Source organism: Bactrocera dorsalis, chromosome 2 (genome assembly GCF_023373825.1).
Source record: "Bactrocera dorsalis isolate Fly_Bdor chromosome 2, ASM2337382v1, whole genome shotgun sequence".
NCBI classification, from domain to species: domain Eukaryota; kingdom Metazoa; phylum Arthropoda; class Insecta; order Diptera; family Tephritidae; genus Bactrocera; species Bactrocera dorsalis.
Genome location: NC_064304.1, coordinates 89,980,000 through 89,996,288, shown reverse-complemented (window position 1 = coordinate 89,996,288; position 16,289 = coordinate 89,980,000). Strand labels below are relative to the sequence as shown.

At 34.3% G+C, this 16,289-nt stretch overlaps 1 protein-coding gene across 3 annotated transcripts in view; it reads right to left on the bottom strand.

Moving 5' to 3' along the window:
* LOC105230312 (uncharacterized) overlaps positions 1–16,289 on the bottom strand; it is a 91,990-nt gene that overhangs the window by 29,982 nt on the left and 45,719 nt on the right. For all 3 annotated transcript variants that reach the window (XM_049448280.1, XM_049448279.1, XM_011211012.4), the window contains exon 9: positions 7,011–7,200. In XM_049448280.1, coding sequence (XP_049304237.1) covers positions 7,011–7,200 — 190 coding nt within the window. The remainder of the gene's footprint in view (positions 1–7,010; positions 7,201–16,289) is intronic.

Genomic DNA, 16,289 nt, shown 5'->3' with positions numbered 1-16,289 from the left:
TGGTATATGATGCAAATTCAAAAATGTACGCACATTTTTCTCAGTGCACCTAAAAAGTTCCTTCAAAGATTATGCGTGCTCTACAGAAGTCAGCTATTGGCATTAGAAAAATATTGAAAATCAAATAATTCGCAACTGAATTCAGAATTACTCAACATCTTTCTGCCACAGTCACGACTGCTTGATGGCTGTTTGGAGCGACGTGCCCGTACAACCAGTGCCCAGTGCAAACTACTTAAATATAAACGAACATTCCGATGCCAACTCCTGTGGATTCAATAATACGCAGAGAGCACTTCAACTCATGCCGTAACGCAATTGGCAGCATTTGGAAACTTTTGGCTACATTAACACTCGAGCAAAGTGAACAAGTCCAAACGCATTACTGCCCGACACTCACTCGAAGTGCTTGCAAAAACTTCGAATGTAAATAAATGCGTTTACATAACCTCACACATTTTCGTTGTACCAATCATTGATTGCACGAATAACAACGAAGCTTCAATATGCTTTTTTTGCGGGAATTAGGGGTTCCGTTTATTTTTCGTATTATATTAGCCATTTGCTTTTCTTTCCGCTTTGTAAACCCGCTCGAATGACTGATCATCATTGATTTTTTGCTTCTTTTTAATGCATTAATGTAATACGCTAACGAAAGGCAAATAAATAAGTCAATAGTTAAATGAAAATATGGTCTGATTATAAAAAAAAACGAAGATTGCTTTATGAAATGCTAAATAAATAAAGTCTAGTCACGAAATGTAAATGATCTCCTCTAACAACGTAAATACAATCTGTAATATTTAATTTACGTGTAACTATCGGTTAAGAGATTAATTAGAAAATAGCTATTAATTTTTAATACATATATGAGAGCAAATACTGGATGATTGGGTTAGCTTCCGTTGTTGCAATTGATAGGAAATTTCAATTTATTCATGACTCAGGTCTGTCTTCCTACGGTTAATCGATTCTTAACTTCTGGTTAGTAGCTAAATCCAATAATTAATTTTAGAAGGTTTGAATGTTTATGAGTAGCATGACTGTGATGGGAACATTGTTGCAAACCGTATGCATAAATCCTTACTTTATTTATTATTTAGCATGAAGAAGTTAGATATTAGAACGCCTCCCTTAAGTTGTTAGTGATTTCATAGACTCAACGAAAACTTTGCGTTCTGCCATTAATCCATTTTTAAATAGTCATTAAAGAAGCATACCAATAATATAGTCATTATTTAAGTTAAAAATAACTATTAAGTATGTCTCTAACTAAGTGTTTCCCCAAAGTACTTAGGTAGTTTCTAGAATGTTAATATAGCAATTAAGTTTGTTATGGTGGTGGGTTCCGACACGGTCGTGGGAGTGACCTATATCTACTAGTAGTATGTATGTGAGCTCACAAAAACTTAGTTTCCACAATTTTAATATTTATCACTAAAACCACTTCACTCCCACTTCAATTATCCTTTTTTCGATTAATTTAATACAATGACATACATTATGCCAACATTCCATAACATCTTTAGCGCATAATAGGATTCTCAAATGTGAAGCATACTATATAACTGCGTCACCATTCAGTTAACTGCCAGTAACTGGCTGATTTATTGAGCTTGTGACCTTAAGAGACATTTATTTTAATACAGCTTACCCAATTTCGAAACTTATTTTAAATTGCAAGGGAGTGAGTCAAGATATCTAAAAGCTTCACACAAGTCAACACAACAATAGCGTATTCGGTTAACCAAAAGCAGTTAATAAATCAGAGGGAACTTTTCTATGGCTCAAGTTGTTGTTGCTTCAGCTTCAGCAGGTTTTTGAGAATCCGCAAGCAATTTGCTAAATGATTTCTAAACAGATATAAACGATATGTTCGTATCGTATGCACAGACAATTTAGCTGCAGCTTAGCTGTTGTTGGCTATGTCAAAACCACACACAATGTGATAAAGGGTGTCCGTTGTGGAGCAATGACATTTTTTAGTAAAAACTGCCACAAATTAAATTAACATGTATAAAGGACAAGAAATCCGGGAAACACTCACTGGGCTTCCTTGCAAACAAAAAATTTACTTTGTGCTGTACATTACCTTCTGGCTGGCTTATTTGCTCACATTTAAGCTCAATATAGCACCTAACTTTCCGTCAATCCCGAAAGCTAGGGGCAAATAATTTGCTACTTTTTGGTGTCTCGTGGCAATATAAGTTGTTTGACCACCAAATTGTTCCAGCGATTCATATCAAAACTACCGTTTTTATTATTTTATTTTTTCACTTTCTACTCATGATTTCATCCTCCAAAAAAACACGCACTATATACTGTACTATATGTGCATATATCTACTTGTATGTTCGTATGTACGATGTCTCTAAGAAAATGCAAAGATGGCAGAAAAACAAAACTTTTGTACGCCAGCATGTATGCTGTTTGTAGACAACAATAAATCCCGTGTGACATTTATACAAAAGCCTGTTACATGTGGCAAACCCGGATGTATGGCATAATGCGCCTAAAATCTTACGTTATGCTCTTTTATTTTACCATATATATACGCATATATTGTATGTAATGTATGTTTGTAAGAATAGACGCCTCCACAATGTAAATACTAACACATTGGCGGTGCCGTTAGGGCATTTAGGGCCCGAGTGGCTTCATTTGGAAGTCTTAGGAAAAAGTATTTTCATGTTTCCACAGATTTTTTTTTGTATTTAATCTAAAGGTGGGACGAGTTTAAGTTTTATGTATAAGCTCAAGAAATATACGAAAAAAAATGTAGAAATACGTCAACACTAATGGTTGGTAAAGGGTTAAAATGAGCAAACCTGTGCCCAAGTAAAGCGAATATGTATTAGAATTATTGTTGCTTATTTTAAAATATTTGAGAAAAATATTTTCAGCCAAAAAAAAAAAAGTATTAATGCGACTAGTTATAAATTGGCATTATTACATCCTCGCGATCCTAAAATCGTAGCAGCCGGAATATTGCTAACATTTTATCATTATTGTGCTGATGCGCTCCTGTATACGAATCTTTTCAATAAGCGCTCGTATGCAGTAAAAAATATTCAGACACTCCAACCGTTGTGAAGCCATAAACAATTTTGCATTTCAAACCGGAATTTAATTAATTTAATTTGCATTGCCTGTATATTGTATGAACACATGTGTAAACAGCACAAAAACAGTGATGCGTGTACACACAACGCCCCTATGCTTAAAAAGCTAAATAAATAAAGGCAAAATCCATGGTAATCATATGCGAACCCACACACCGCCATGTAATGAAGTGGGCAAGCATTCTCTCAACGCATAAAAAATTATGGTTGATATGGTTTTAAAACACAAAGAACAGACTGACGCGCACACACACATACATACATATGTTTATAGCAATACCCAGTTGACAATATGAAGAAGGAAAGAAGTTTTTAACGTTTTAACACATCTTTGTAGATAGTCGTGTGGGTCTCATTATGACGAGGAGACTACAGCGCAAAGAGAATTCATAAAAAGCTTTATTATACTTTTTGCTTTATTGTTAAGAAACCATTCACTTACTGACTGAGCCTGAATGTATACTTTTTTTTTGAAATAATCTCTCAAAAGGGTTATGTGGGTGTCAAGTGAAAGAAACCAATAACCGTCAATAAAATTTTCACGCATCTCTATACTCGTACTAAAGGCATGCAATGACTGTTTTATATTGTTTGAATTGTTATGTTCCAAATAATTCATTCTTTAATTTTAACTACGCTATGATCTATCATGTTCCCTTAGGTTAACTACTAAAAAATTGAAATTAATGAGGTTGGAAACGAGAAGGAAATTTTAGTTCTTTCGAAATTAGGCTTTCAAATGTTGGTTTAGTTTAACGGACATGATAGTACTGAAATATTTAAGAGTACATAAGTGCATTTGTGTTATTTTGAAATTCCTAAACCTTTAGAATGTCAAAACACACACAAACAAACTCATAAATCCGTACAGTCAGGGCGATATTTTCCGGCGGGAAAATGGCTCTGGCCAAACCGCAATTGTGCGGAAGTAGCGAACGAGTGTTAAGCAGCTTCATCTTCTTAGAAAATGAAATAACGAAAATTCAGCAAATGAATGAAGACCGCTGGCGGCACCATTAGCGCTAGTCGCCGCATAGCCGTATGTGCGTGTATGTGCACTGTTTCTTTGTTTGATTTCGGCTCGCTTGTTAAATTTAATTTGTTTGTATTAGTTTATGCTGGCCCTGCAGGCAAACTTCAAACTTCGAAATTAGTTTTAAACCAAATTTTCCTAATTTTGTATGATGTGGTACTGAGTCTACGATAAGAAAAGAAAGAAATAAATTCTGGGAAATAAAATTTATGTAAACTTTGAAATAATATATACAAACAATTTGAATAAATTGAATTCAATTGATATACATATATAATAATTTTAAAAATTGTTGTTATAGAATTAAGGTGGGAATGGCAGTGGCACTAAAATATAGGGTGGGCCATATAAAATTTTAAATTTCGAAGATAGAACGTAAAAGATTGAGTGTAGCGTTTGCTGTATGGCACGTAGCGTCACGTGCTGGAACCAAATGTTGTCCAAGTCTTCCTCTTCAATTTGCTTGAAGAAAAATTCGGTTAACAGTGCGCGATATCGCTCACCATTGATGGTTACGGTTCCTTCTTCATTTTCGAAGAAAAATGGGCCGATGATTCCACCAGACCAAAATCCGCACCATACAGTGATTCGTGCTGGGTGCATTGGCTTCTCGACGATTACGTGTGGGTTTTCTGTGCCCAAATGCGACAGTTCTGCTTGTTAACGTAACCATCGAGGTGGAAATGAACCTCGTCCGAAAAAATGATTTTTCGGTAAAATTGACCATCCTCGGTCTAACGATCTTCTGCCCAATTTGCGAACTGTAGAATAGTGTATAGCGACCCATTTCGTAAATATTAGACTTTTTACTGAATATCTGTCACTTTCCGAATGGTATTTGACGTTTCCAATGTCAAAATATAGATAATTCAAATTTAAAACGTTAGATGGCTCACCCGTTACTTGTGCTCCGGTTAAAACAGCCGGTACAAGAATGTGGTCTTTATTTTCCCAAAAAAGGATGAACTGAACAAATCAGTGTTCTGTTATATAGTAATTGAGTTAGTTCTATGAAATATCTACATATTCAGTATAATGGCTGCAAAATTTGCTGAGCTCAATATGATTAAAAGTTTTAGAGTAAGTATTTTGAATACATTAATTAATTTGTAGACCGTTCAAAGCTGTTCTATTGGCTTAGCATTTGATCTTGTCGGAGTTGAACCGATATTACTGAGTAGTCTTAGTTTACGAATTTAAAATTTGGAAATCAATCTGGAGTCATCAATAATGTTTTGAAAATATATGCGAATATTTTCAATAAATAATATATTTGCTTTTGATTTTCAAGGGCTTCTGGAAAATTTTCTTTAATTGCAAAAAAAAAACATTATTTATTGTTCATACTAAACATATTTACTACATATAGTCATATTAATTCATATTTAAGTGCTGTATATGTGACAAAATATTTTTATAGAAGAGAACCTGCAGGACTTCCAATTTATCCATCTTATTTCGATGATCTTACTCCAAGAAGAAAACTCTGCGAAACAGTTTATTTCATGCTCCATGCATTGGAGAACTTCGAGATCACTTGTGTAAGTATTTTATCTTAAGTACGTTATGAGTGCCTATATTATTAATTAAGAACATACAATAAGAATAAATAACCAAATAAAATTTGCAATTTTTTTCGAGTTCAGCTTATGGTCTCGCAAAAATTATATATTTTCTTTCTCAACAAGTTTCTAATACAACAGCCACAAATAATTTATTGAACACGACAATGAAGCCAATATCAAATTGTTTCAAAAGTATTTGTGTTAACTATGAATATCTGCTATCTTAGCAGACGGCGCTCTGCTGTCAAAAAACTTGCATGTAAAAACAGCGGCAAAGTTAATAGGAGCTTGCTTTCATTATTAATTTATATCAACACTCTCTGCAGGGCAACTGTATCATTGTTGTATATGCGCGCATTGTTTGCTCTACCACTGGTATTTCCATAGAAATGCCACGCTTTTGTCTCCAACTGAATGCCGTTTGTCCTTCCGCTTTGACTGCGATACAAACTTTGTCGGTAGGGCAAACAGCAGCGTTTGTTTACTTCTACTACACATTCGCCAGCTCACAAGCTCATATAGAGCTCTACAATAGATATATGATCACATAGAAATGTAATACATACACATATATTTATGCGTGTATACATATGAAGCGCATGTATTGATATTAGCTACTCCAGTGGCAGCTGGCGAGCGTTTTGTTTTCGATCGCTTCGGTAAAGACATTAAAATAAATCTTTACATTATACACACAGACGCAGACAAATAAAATATATGAAAAATAAATATTTTTCCAAGTGATTGAAAACAAAATTGATGATTGTAAGGCGGATGGTCTTGGCCTTAAAATTAAGAGCTCATTCTTGGAGAGGCTTTGTTAGTGAGATGTAGTAACTAAGAGTATTAAACGAAAAAATATTCGTTTTTATCATTCACCCTAATGCACATACTATAAAGCTTAACGAGCCTGATGACTTCAAGTTTATCTTTTATTGATTTCCAAAAGTAAATAAAGCGATTTGGCGAATTACGGATATTTTTGCAATATTCATGACGACAAATTTAATGGTGTGACAAAATACAGTGCCAAATACAAATAATGTGAGGCATATATCCATAGTGATGGATATGCGATGTATGGCTAGAAAATTTAGAACTTCGAAATAATAACGGCAAGGTTTATTAACAAGTTTTGACGGCTGATAATACTTAGTTAGGCCAATGAAAGAAATAGATTTTTTCGATACCGAAAACATTTCAAAATTACGTTTCTCAAAGTTTTTCGAAAATATACCATATGTATAGTACTATATAAGTTTCAAACCAAAAGCACAAAAAAATACTCACATTGGCATATGGTCCCGTTGCACTGTTATGTCCAAATACATACATATAATTGCGTCGATTAACATCGGCATGAAATAAGCCAGTCTGCATTAGTGGCCCCACTACACGTGCATCGGACAGTATATCGAGTACAACATCGCGATGCTCCGAATTGGTGCCCTTCGTAGGATTGTTGTACATATCCTCATATCTGTAATAAATATTAATATATAAATCAATGTAAGAAGAATGTTGTGATCAAAATTAATATTGCAAGAAGTTCACTCCAATTTCATTTAATGATTTCATTTAATAAATTTTTTGTGGTTTAACGTGAACTAAAGAAATAAATGGTTGTAACCAATATCTGGCGGTATTAATGCCGCATAACCGAATTCCGGATGCTTTCATAACCGTATTTTGAAAATTACATTCTTTGATCAATGAAATGGAAATCAGAATTTCTTGAAGAAATATGTTTATATGACTAAAACCAGTTTGAAAATGGCTAAGTGGCCCCTAGAGCTTGCGCTATCATCGTTTCAGTAATGTTTAATCAAAATTGTCAACCTTACTGCCATTTAATGGCTTTCGTTTTTAACAATTTCATGAACCTTTCTTGTAAAAAACTATGGTGTTTTTTTCTTGGAGATAACCCATCATAATATGCCAACTACCACCATATTCTAATAAATTGAAATATATCAAAACAAACTTACTGAAATTTGATAGCGCCCATATTATACATAAAGCAATATTTGAAACACATATTTGTTTTTTTATTCGTATTTATTATTTAATTATTTAACCGAGCTTTAATTTTTCCTTATTCCCTTTCTATTGAACGTTATTTACATTATTCACATGTCTAAAACACAGCAGTAGAACAAACAGAAAACTGACAATAACTGAGTACTCATAGTTGATGTCACTTTTGGTGCGTCGTTCTGGTAAACGCACAATTTGCCGCGTGTTTGAACTTAGGCCCGCCCGTGGCTACGAATAATGATGATGGCGTGGCTGCAAATCAACGACCAAAAATAGAGATGCTCAACTGTTGGCTGCATGTTGTACCTAGTTAATATTCTTGTTGTTTGCACACTTCAGTGGAATCCTTTACAAAAGCGCAGCTAGAGGTGGTGCGTTAGTGATTTAACCTGGAAGCTTTTTGCATAAAATGCAAATCATGCTAATATTACATTAACCCGTGTTGTTGCTGTAGAGGCGGTGATGCCAACATCAGTGTTAGTGACAATCTGAGAGGCGAATAAAAAGCAATTTTCGTATGGCGAATAGTGAGTAGTGCTGCTCTCAATACAACATATACATATGTGACCTTACACTCCCATTGTTTGCCAACTTAGCAATATATATGGACATATAGCAAATATGCGTTTGTAGTTCTCATAAACAAAAAAATAATAATTTTCGGCATTGTGGTTGCTAGCTTATCAAATATTTATAATTGGCGCTGGCATGGTGATGACATACAAGGAATAACCGCTTTGTAAATCAGAGAGTGAAAATACTGACATTTAGATTGATAGGCTGGCTCATCATTTGGAAATTATATAGATGTTTTAATTAAGAAGAAATTAATTATATTCTATTTTGCTTTTTAGTCGCATGTTTGGTTGCATTTGCAGTTTCGCATGAGGCGCTGCGGGGCATATACGTAATATTTTGTTGTCACCTAGCAAATGTGATGTATTGGGAAAACTAAGTAAATATTTTGCATTTTAGGCAATTCATCAATAGTTGAACTCTTATTTAATGAGTTTTCAGTAGGAAATTTTCAGAATCAAATCGAAGCTTTTCGTAAACGTTGCAGTTTAAATAAATATTAAACGATATTATTAATTTAGATTTGATTACTGTTCATTTGGGTGACTATCTTCATTAAATGAATTCTTAATACAGCTCTAACATGGAATGTAGATATCTATATATGAGTCAATATATAAATCAATTTAATTGACAGCATTAAAAAAAAAAATTATGATGCCAGTGAAGGGAATGTTTTCTTAGTTATTGGATTTATCATTTAAATTCGATAAGAATACTTAGATGAGTTCTTACAACATTCATAAACCGATTTTAAATTAGGCCAAAGTGCTTACGCACGTAAAGTTATTGGTATATTTTGCTTTGCTGCATAATCAATACGACATCAATATTGCAGTAGTATTCTATAGTTCTTCCATATCTGATTAGATGTGTGTGTAACTTATTCGTAATCATGTTCGTGGCAATTCGATGAAGACATTATGAGACTTGTTGGCATTATCAATTAGCAAAATTCTTAGATTTTAGAATTCAGATTCGTAAAGCAAATTATATAATTAATATGAAATAATCCATATCAATTTCATTGTAATCTGAATTATTGCTTTTGGAAGAAGAAGCAGCTGGGCACATGAGATGGCACTGAAAGACTAAAGTGTTTCTTTGTATAAAAATGTATTATATACAAAAGGGTCTACACCCTGTCAAGAAAGTATCGGGAATTATTCATTTTTCTTTCTCATCTCCCGGTAATTTTTTTTCCTAAGTTGGTACAACTGTTTTAAATTATGAAGCCAAAAATTAAGGCGATCTGTCAACCAGTGGGTTTACAGCAGCTGTATATGTCAGTCGACTTCAGCAGTGTTTGACAAATTTTACAAAATTTTTAACGTAACGTATCTGTGTTAAATATTGGCCAAACACTAAACAAATATCATTGAGCAAGCGCAGTATTCAGCTGATTTAGTTCCATGTGACTTCGGTCTATTCTTGTAACTCAAAGAACCACTCCGGGGAAATCGTTTTGAATACGACACGATGGATGATACTCGTACTTTGAAGTCGATAAAATAAATTAGCATGATGATTCATAAATTTTTGTTTTATTTGTAAATTATCGATACTTTCTTGACAGGAAAGAAAGAAGAGCTTCATTTTGTTTAAATATAAGGTTTGACAATGAAGTAATGAGACTGGTTTTATTGCCGCGCTTGTGGTAAACCTGTGACCTTGAAATTCCCTCTCTCTTTTTCCAGCATTCCTCCCCTCTCCACTGATATATGTGCTATCGCTCTAACTTGTTTAGTTCGCCTGCTGCATCAAGTTGAGTAGACGTGTGTTTGTAGTGCTGGTCACGAAAATGGAAAAACGAAATCAAGAGCAACGCGTCGCGATAAAATTTTGCGCCAGATTGGGCGAAATAGCTTCGGAAACGTACGCTAATATTGCAGAAGTGTATGGTAAACGAGTTATTACAGGCGATGAGAGCTGGTTTTTCCAATAAGACCCGGAAACCAAACGCCAAAGCTCACAATGGTTGTTTCCGCGCGCCCACCGCCCGAAAAAAGCTCGCATGAGCAAGTCGAAGGTGAAAACGATGATTATTGCCTTTTTTGATAGCCGTGGAATCGTCCACAAAGAATTCGTTCCACCGGGGAAAACTGTGAATCAAGTCTACTATTGCCAAGTACTCGAAAGCTTGCGAAGACGAGTCAACAGGGTGCGCCCAGGCATCGCTCGTAACTGGATCCTTCATCACGACAACGCGACGTGCCACACCGCTCTCAGTGTATCCCAGTATTTGGCCTGTAAAGGGGTCGCCGTGTTGCAACAGCCGCCTTATTCGCCCGACATGTCAGCCTGTGACTATTTTTGTTTCCTAAAACAAAATCGGTGGTCAAAGGAACCCATTTTGAGTCGATTACGGACATCCAGGCGACCGTGACGAGGGTACTCGCGGACATCCCAGTCGAAGCGTTCCAGAAATATTACGAAGCATGGAAAACGCGCTGGAATCGCTGTATAGCTGTCCAAGGGGACTGCTTTGAAGTGGATGGCAGAGTTGTAGAATAATTTTCAAATATACGGTTTTTATGGAATCAGTCTCATTACTTAATTGTCATACCTCGTATGTATAATAGTAAAAATTTCTCTTATTTTCATTGTAATAGTCACTTCTTAATAAATAATAGTCTGAGTATTACATTAAGTTAATAATTTAACTTTCGGATATTTTAAAAAAATTTAAATCGATCTTAATTTTCATTAGCCACAGTATTTGTGTATGCCTTTCATGCTCATTTATTGTCTATTGTCGCGAAGCGTGTGCTGCTCTTTCCGACTTTCAAGAAAAATACTCGTTATTTGATAATAATTTTTTTTTTAATATCTCTGATATTTGCAGTTAGTTTTAAATTTATAACGGAACGCTTTAATGCATTAAATTATTCCTTTTACTATTCACCTTGCCTGCCTCTACTACAAAAGGAGTATTTAAATTACACTTATTTCCATAATATTATCTATGTACATAGTCTGCTAAAATCAAAATCCCCTTAGAGCGAAGTAAAATAACTAACATGTGAATATGTAAAATATTTTACATATACATATATGCACATTTGTTTACTTAATACAATTAAATACTTGTGCACGCACCACTATGTAGCCAATTTAAGTCTGTGCTTAGTTGTCCATATAGAGAAATTGCAAAAGTTAGCCATGCCCGTTCTTGCTGTAGAAACTAGTGACAACTAGTGGGCTCATAGCTACTAATGCTACACTCGATTGTCTAGTCTTTAATAAAACTTATTTAAGCCTAAAATATTTTTTCTTCGTAGAAACAACTTATAAGTCATTTAAATTAAAACTTAGCTTAACTGAGTGTGCTCTCTGTCAAGAAAACCATAAACCAGAAAATTGAAAATTTAAAATAAAAGATTTCATTAAAGACTAACGAAATTTTTGTTAGCCAATTCAGTTATTATTCAGTGCACACAGCTTTTTCTTGGTTTTAACTAATGCAACTTGTCAACTAGTACCAATGGCTTCCAACTGCATCATCATTCATTGAAGAACTGATTCTAGAGGTTTGAATTTTTCATGCCAGCAGTTAGCTGTCGCAAACGAAATTGCTTTTGCTTATTACTGAGTGCAATTTGAGCGCATACGTATTATGTCTGACATTCTTGCTTATCTCCACTTCAACTCCAGTGGGCGTTTAGTTCTTCGAATCCCATACAAATATAATGCAAAGTCGCTTGAGTGTTGGCTCACATGTTGAGCTGTGATGTTTGTTTGCACATTCGTGCGTTACAAGTTGTTATGCAAACTCAAGCGCACACACACAAACCCATACCCACTTCTATAGTACAAGTGCAGCAACAATTGCAGCATTCACTGCACAACACACACAGCTGTATTTATCAATTCAAAAATGTTTATTTACATGTTTTGTCCTTCTGTTTGTGTGTGTTTTGAAATTGAAGTAGCAGCGTCTTCTGCCTTCCGCAATCGGCCAACCCTTCTTTAGTCACATAAATTTCCGCAGTCAAAATCCTTTCCCTCAAGTGCGGAAATCTTTAAAAAGTCGTAAGTACAAACGGAAATCAAATGTTATGCATGTTGCGTCGCCACACACGGGTGGCTGCCGTCAGTGTGTCCTGCAACTCATTTATCTTGGAATTTTATTCGTTGTAAAATTTTGCGTGTTTCGTACCGTCGCTTCACAGGCGTCAAGTTGCCTTGCTCGGCGCTTAAGTCATACACTTTGTATTATCTTTACACGTGCGCCAGCCTTTAGTGGTGACATTGAATAAATTTGGCAAGTTAAATGGAACCTTTTGGCAGCAAAAACTATGCGTTAAGCCATACATAACACTTGCTTGAGATATTCGCCACTCCTTCACATAATGGTCAAATTTGCTTATGTCGGACATGGCGTATAAGTAATGTCAAATTTATATACAAACACTTTGTCGTAATTTATATTTAAATTGATTTATAATATAAATTTTATCACTCACTTTACTGCTTGATTACAAGTTAAACAGTTTATATATAGCGTTGTATATTATGTAGATATATAAGAATTTGTATATACAAGAGCATATGCATATTTTGATTGAAATTAAATTTGCATTTTTCGTGAGGCATGAGCTCGCTCACATGTCTGTGTGCATAAGTGTCACGATGGTTATGTGCTCTGACATTTTGTCTGAAGTGTCACATGCGATTTCTGGCACAGCTTCCTGAGTTTTTCTTATTTTTCCTTACGTCGTTACTTTTATATGACTTCTGACATTGACGTTAATGGCGTCTTCAATAAATAATAACACTTTGATTGCAGTAACGCACCTTCACTTTGCTGATGAGTTATAACTGACATATTTAATTGAATAAAAACAAGTAAAGGCTTGAGCGTAAATGTATCCCTCGTAAACCGTTATTTTATGCCAAGTATTATAAAAAGTATGGATTGTTTCGTTCTGTTTATATATAATACCAATATTTTCTATATAATATTAAACTGAACTCTAAACCACTCCTTTAATGCATTTATCTCAGTGTATGAGTTATGAAAAAACTGTTATAAAAAGCCTGATGCCCAACCGTTTTTCTGAACAACAATACAAAATACCCAACGCCATAAAGTCAAACAGTGTTTTAAGTTAATCAACAATGCAACTTTTCAGACAAATATTGCACCCACACAATGCAACCAGCATGCAGGAAAGCAACACACTAACCGTCGGCAGACATAAAGCCAGCAATAGCAACAAACCATTGGCCACAAGAACAATAAAAAAGTGTACAATAAATGTTTGCTTTAGAAATAACAGCTGAAAATAAATACGAGACACAGTAATAGCAGTTTGACTCAGATAAATGCAATGCACACAACGCTTTATTGTTTATTTATTTACTTTATTCTTTGTTTCAATTTATTTTACTTTTATTTTATTTTATTTTGCTTATGTGTTTAATGTGAAAGCAATTGTGGCTGCATTTGAGTATATTATGTGGGCACTTTCAACATGTGTGTGTTGCTAATTCATATAAGTGCGTGTGTGGGACGAGAATATGTCTTAAGTCCTTTAAACTCTGGCAGGCTTTCAAATAGTCGCTTTAATATTGCAGTTTTAGTTTCTTATTTTCAATATAAAATTTACAAAATGTAAAAATTACAAAAAATAAAACAAGATTTTAGTTAGAAAAGCTAAGCTCTGATTGCAGCTAGATTTATCAATAAAATATGACATAAGTAGTTACTTAAGAGCAGTTCAGTTATAAACATAAAATAAATAAAGCATAGAAAACAGAATGAGAGAAATTTTTCATATATTTTAACTGTAAACTCCAACAACAATCGCTGTGATTTACGTGAGTACCTAACGAAGTCCTCCTTTTACACCTTGGTCGTGTTCAAGGTCGATCTAAAACCTCTGCCGTGCTATGGGTCCGGCACCTGGCTGCAGTGCGACTCCACACTTACCTGCCTTTAGGTTTAAACCCAATGAGCAGATTGGAGTAAACATCAAGAGCAGACTGCTCACCGTGATTCCAGTTTAAAGTCTCTGGTAAGACCTTGTAGCTTTTGCTACCACCAGTTGAGCGCTCCCAGCTCAACGACTGGTGACATTTGTCGCTCATTGAAAGACATTCACGGACACAGTTCCTGTGGATTTTAGTCGCTTCTTACGACAGGCATAACTTACTGCGGGCAAATGCCCGCTGGGAGATGTAAACTCCAACAGTAAGAAATCTTATTATCTCAGTACTTTTTCCGTGCATTTAATATATGCAGTTCAGTAATCAATTTTATTCTTTTAAGCAAACGCTGCAATAAAGCACTATTTTATATGTGAAAAATTAGACATGCGAATGATTTATGGCTTTATTCGTAGTACAAGTCAGTGTAATCTTTGCTATGTACATATTAAAAAGACAGCCAAAACGTTAACTTCACTCTCACCGAAGCTATAATACCCTTCACAGGTGCATACTTTATAGCATAAAAGCGTAAAAAGTCTTTAACTTGATGGTAATCCGATATGAACAAACCAAATTTCGTAAAAATATATTATCAAATGCAAAAGATTTCCAAACAGGAACCTAAATTGAGTTCTTCTGAAAGCAAGGCAGCTCTATGATACCCATAGTGGACATGTGCAAGATTTCAGATCAATATCTCAAAATTTAGGGACAAGCTTGCTTAAACACAGACGAACAAAGACATGGTTATGACAATAATTATATACATAATAATTTATATACATACTTAATAGGGTCTGCGGCGTTTCTTTTTGATTGTTACAAACATCGTGGCAAACTTAATATGCCCTATACGGGGTATAAATATCCCTCAGCCCTTACATCATTACAATATTCAATCTTTAATCTACAGAATTTAACAAAAGCTTCGAGTTGTAAAAATCAAACCCAGATTTCGCAGAAATACCCTCATTTATCACTTAAATATGTAAGGCGAAATGCTTTTGTAAATTGTGAAAAAGTTTCACAATTTTTACTCTCTGTGTAATATAAATTATTCAGCGAAGACAGCAATCCGCGTTAGCACGAGGGTAATACTTTTTCCATTTTAATCCTTACTGTTATTACTGAAAATAAAATTTTATTCCTTTTCATTACATTTTCTCCCATCTCTATTGTAATCTCTTTCATTTATTCTCATTCTTGATTGCACGAATGTGTACGACGTTTTTTTTTCATTATTGTATCTACTGTTAAATACCGCTGACAATTCGTTTTTATTATTTTTTAACTTGCTGATTTATCGCGCATTTTCACTCTCTATGCTTATGTATCATTAAACTGCAATTAAATTAATTATATTTCTTGTAGTGACAATGGCGCTGACCAAAAGAGCAAACCGCTGACCGAAAAAATTAAGAGCATATACCCTTTTGTGGAAAACATGGTCACCATTGTGAATATACGGTAAAAATTATTAGTGGTATGGCGGTATATGTTACGTATACGCACTGACGAAAGTAAATTTTTTTGCTCTCAAACGCTGTGAGTATATAACAGCATTTTAGTTTAATCTTGTGCTTTGTGCATATTTTAATTTTTCAGCATTTTTATTAGAAATGTTTTAAGGGAAAAATGATGTGAGAGCAATATGTTACGTATACGCACTGCTGAACTATTCTTTTTTTAACTACATACTAATATGATTATAAAAATGCTATTGTGAAAAGTTTATGTATCAATAATGTAATTTTTGCATTTTCTGTTTTATGTTGCTATTCTTGTGTTTTTGTGTGCAATTTTAGTGGAAAATTATAAAGTCGAATTTGCTAGTCAAAGCGTTATATAGGAAAAAAATAGTTTCCCTTTGAAAATTAGATGTGGTCATAATATCTAAATGAATAAGCGTTAATAATGTTTGTAAAGAACGTACGGTGTTTTCTAAAGGCTATATTGCGTATCAAAAGATATTTATATTTCAAATATATGTACATATATATTAACATATACGTTAGAAAACTG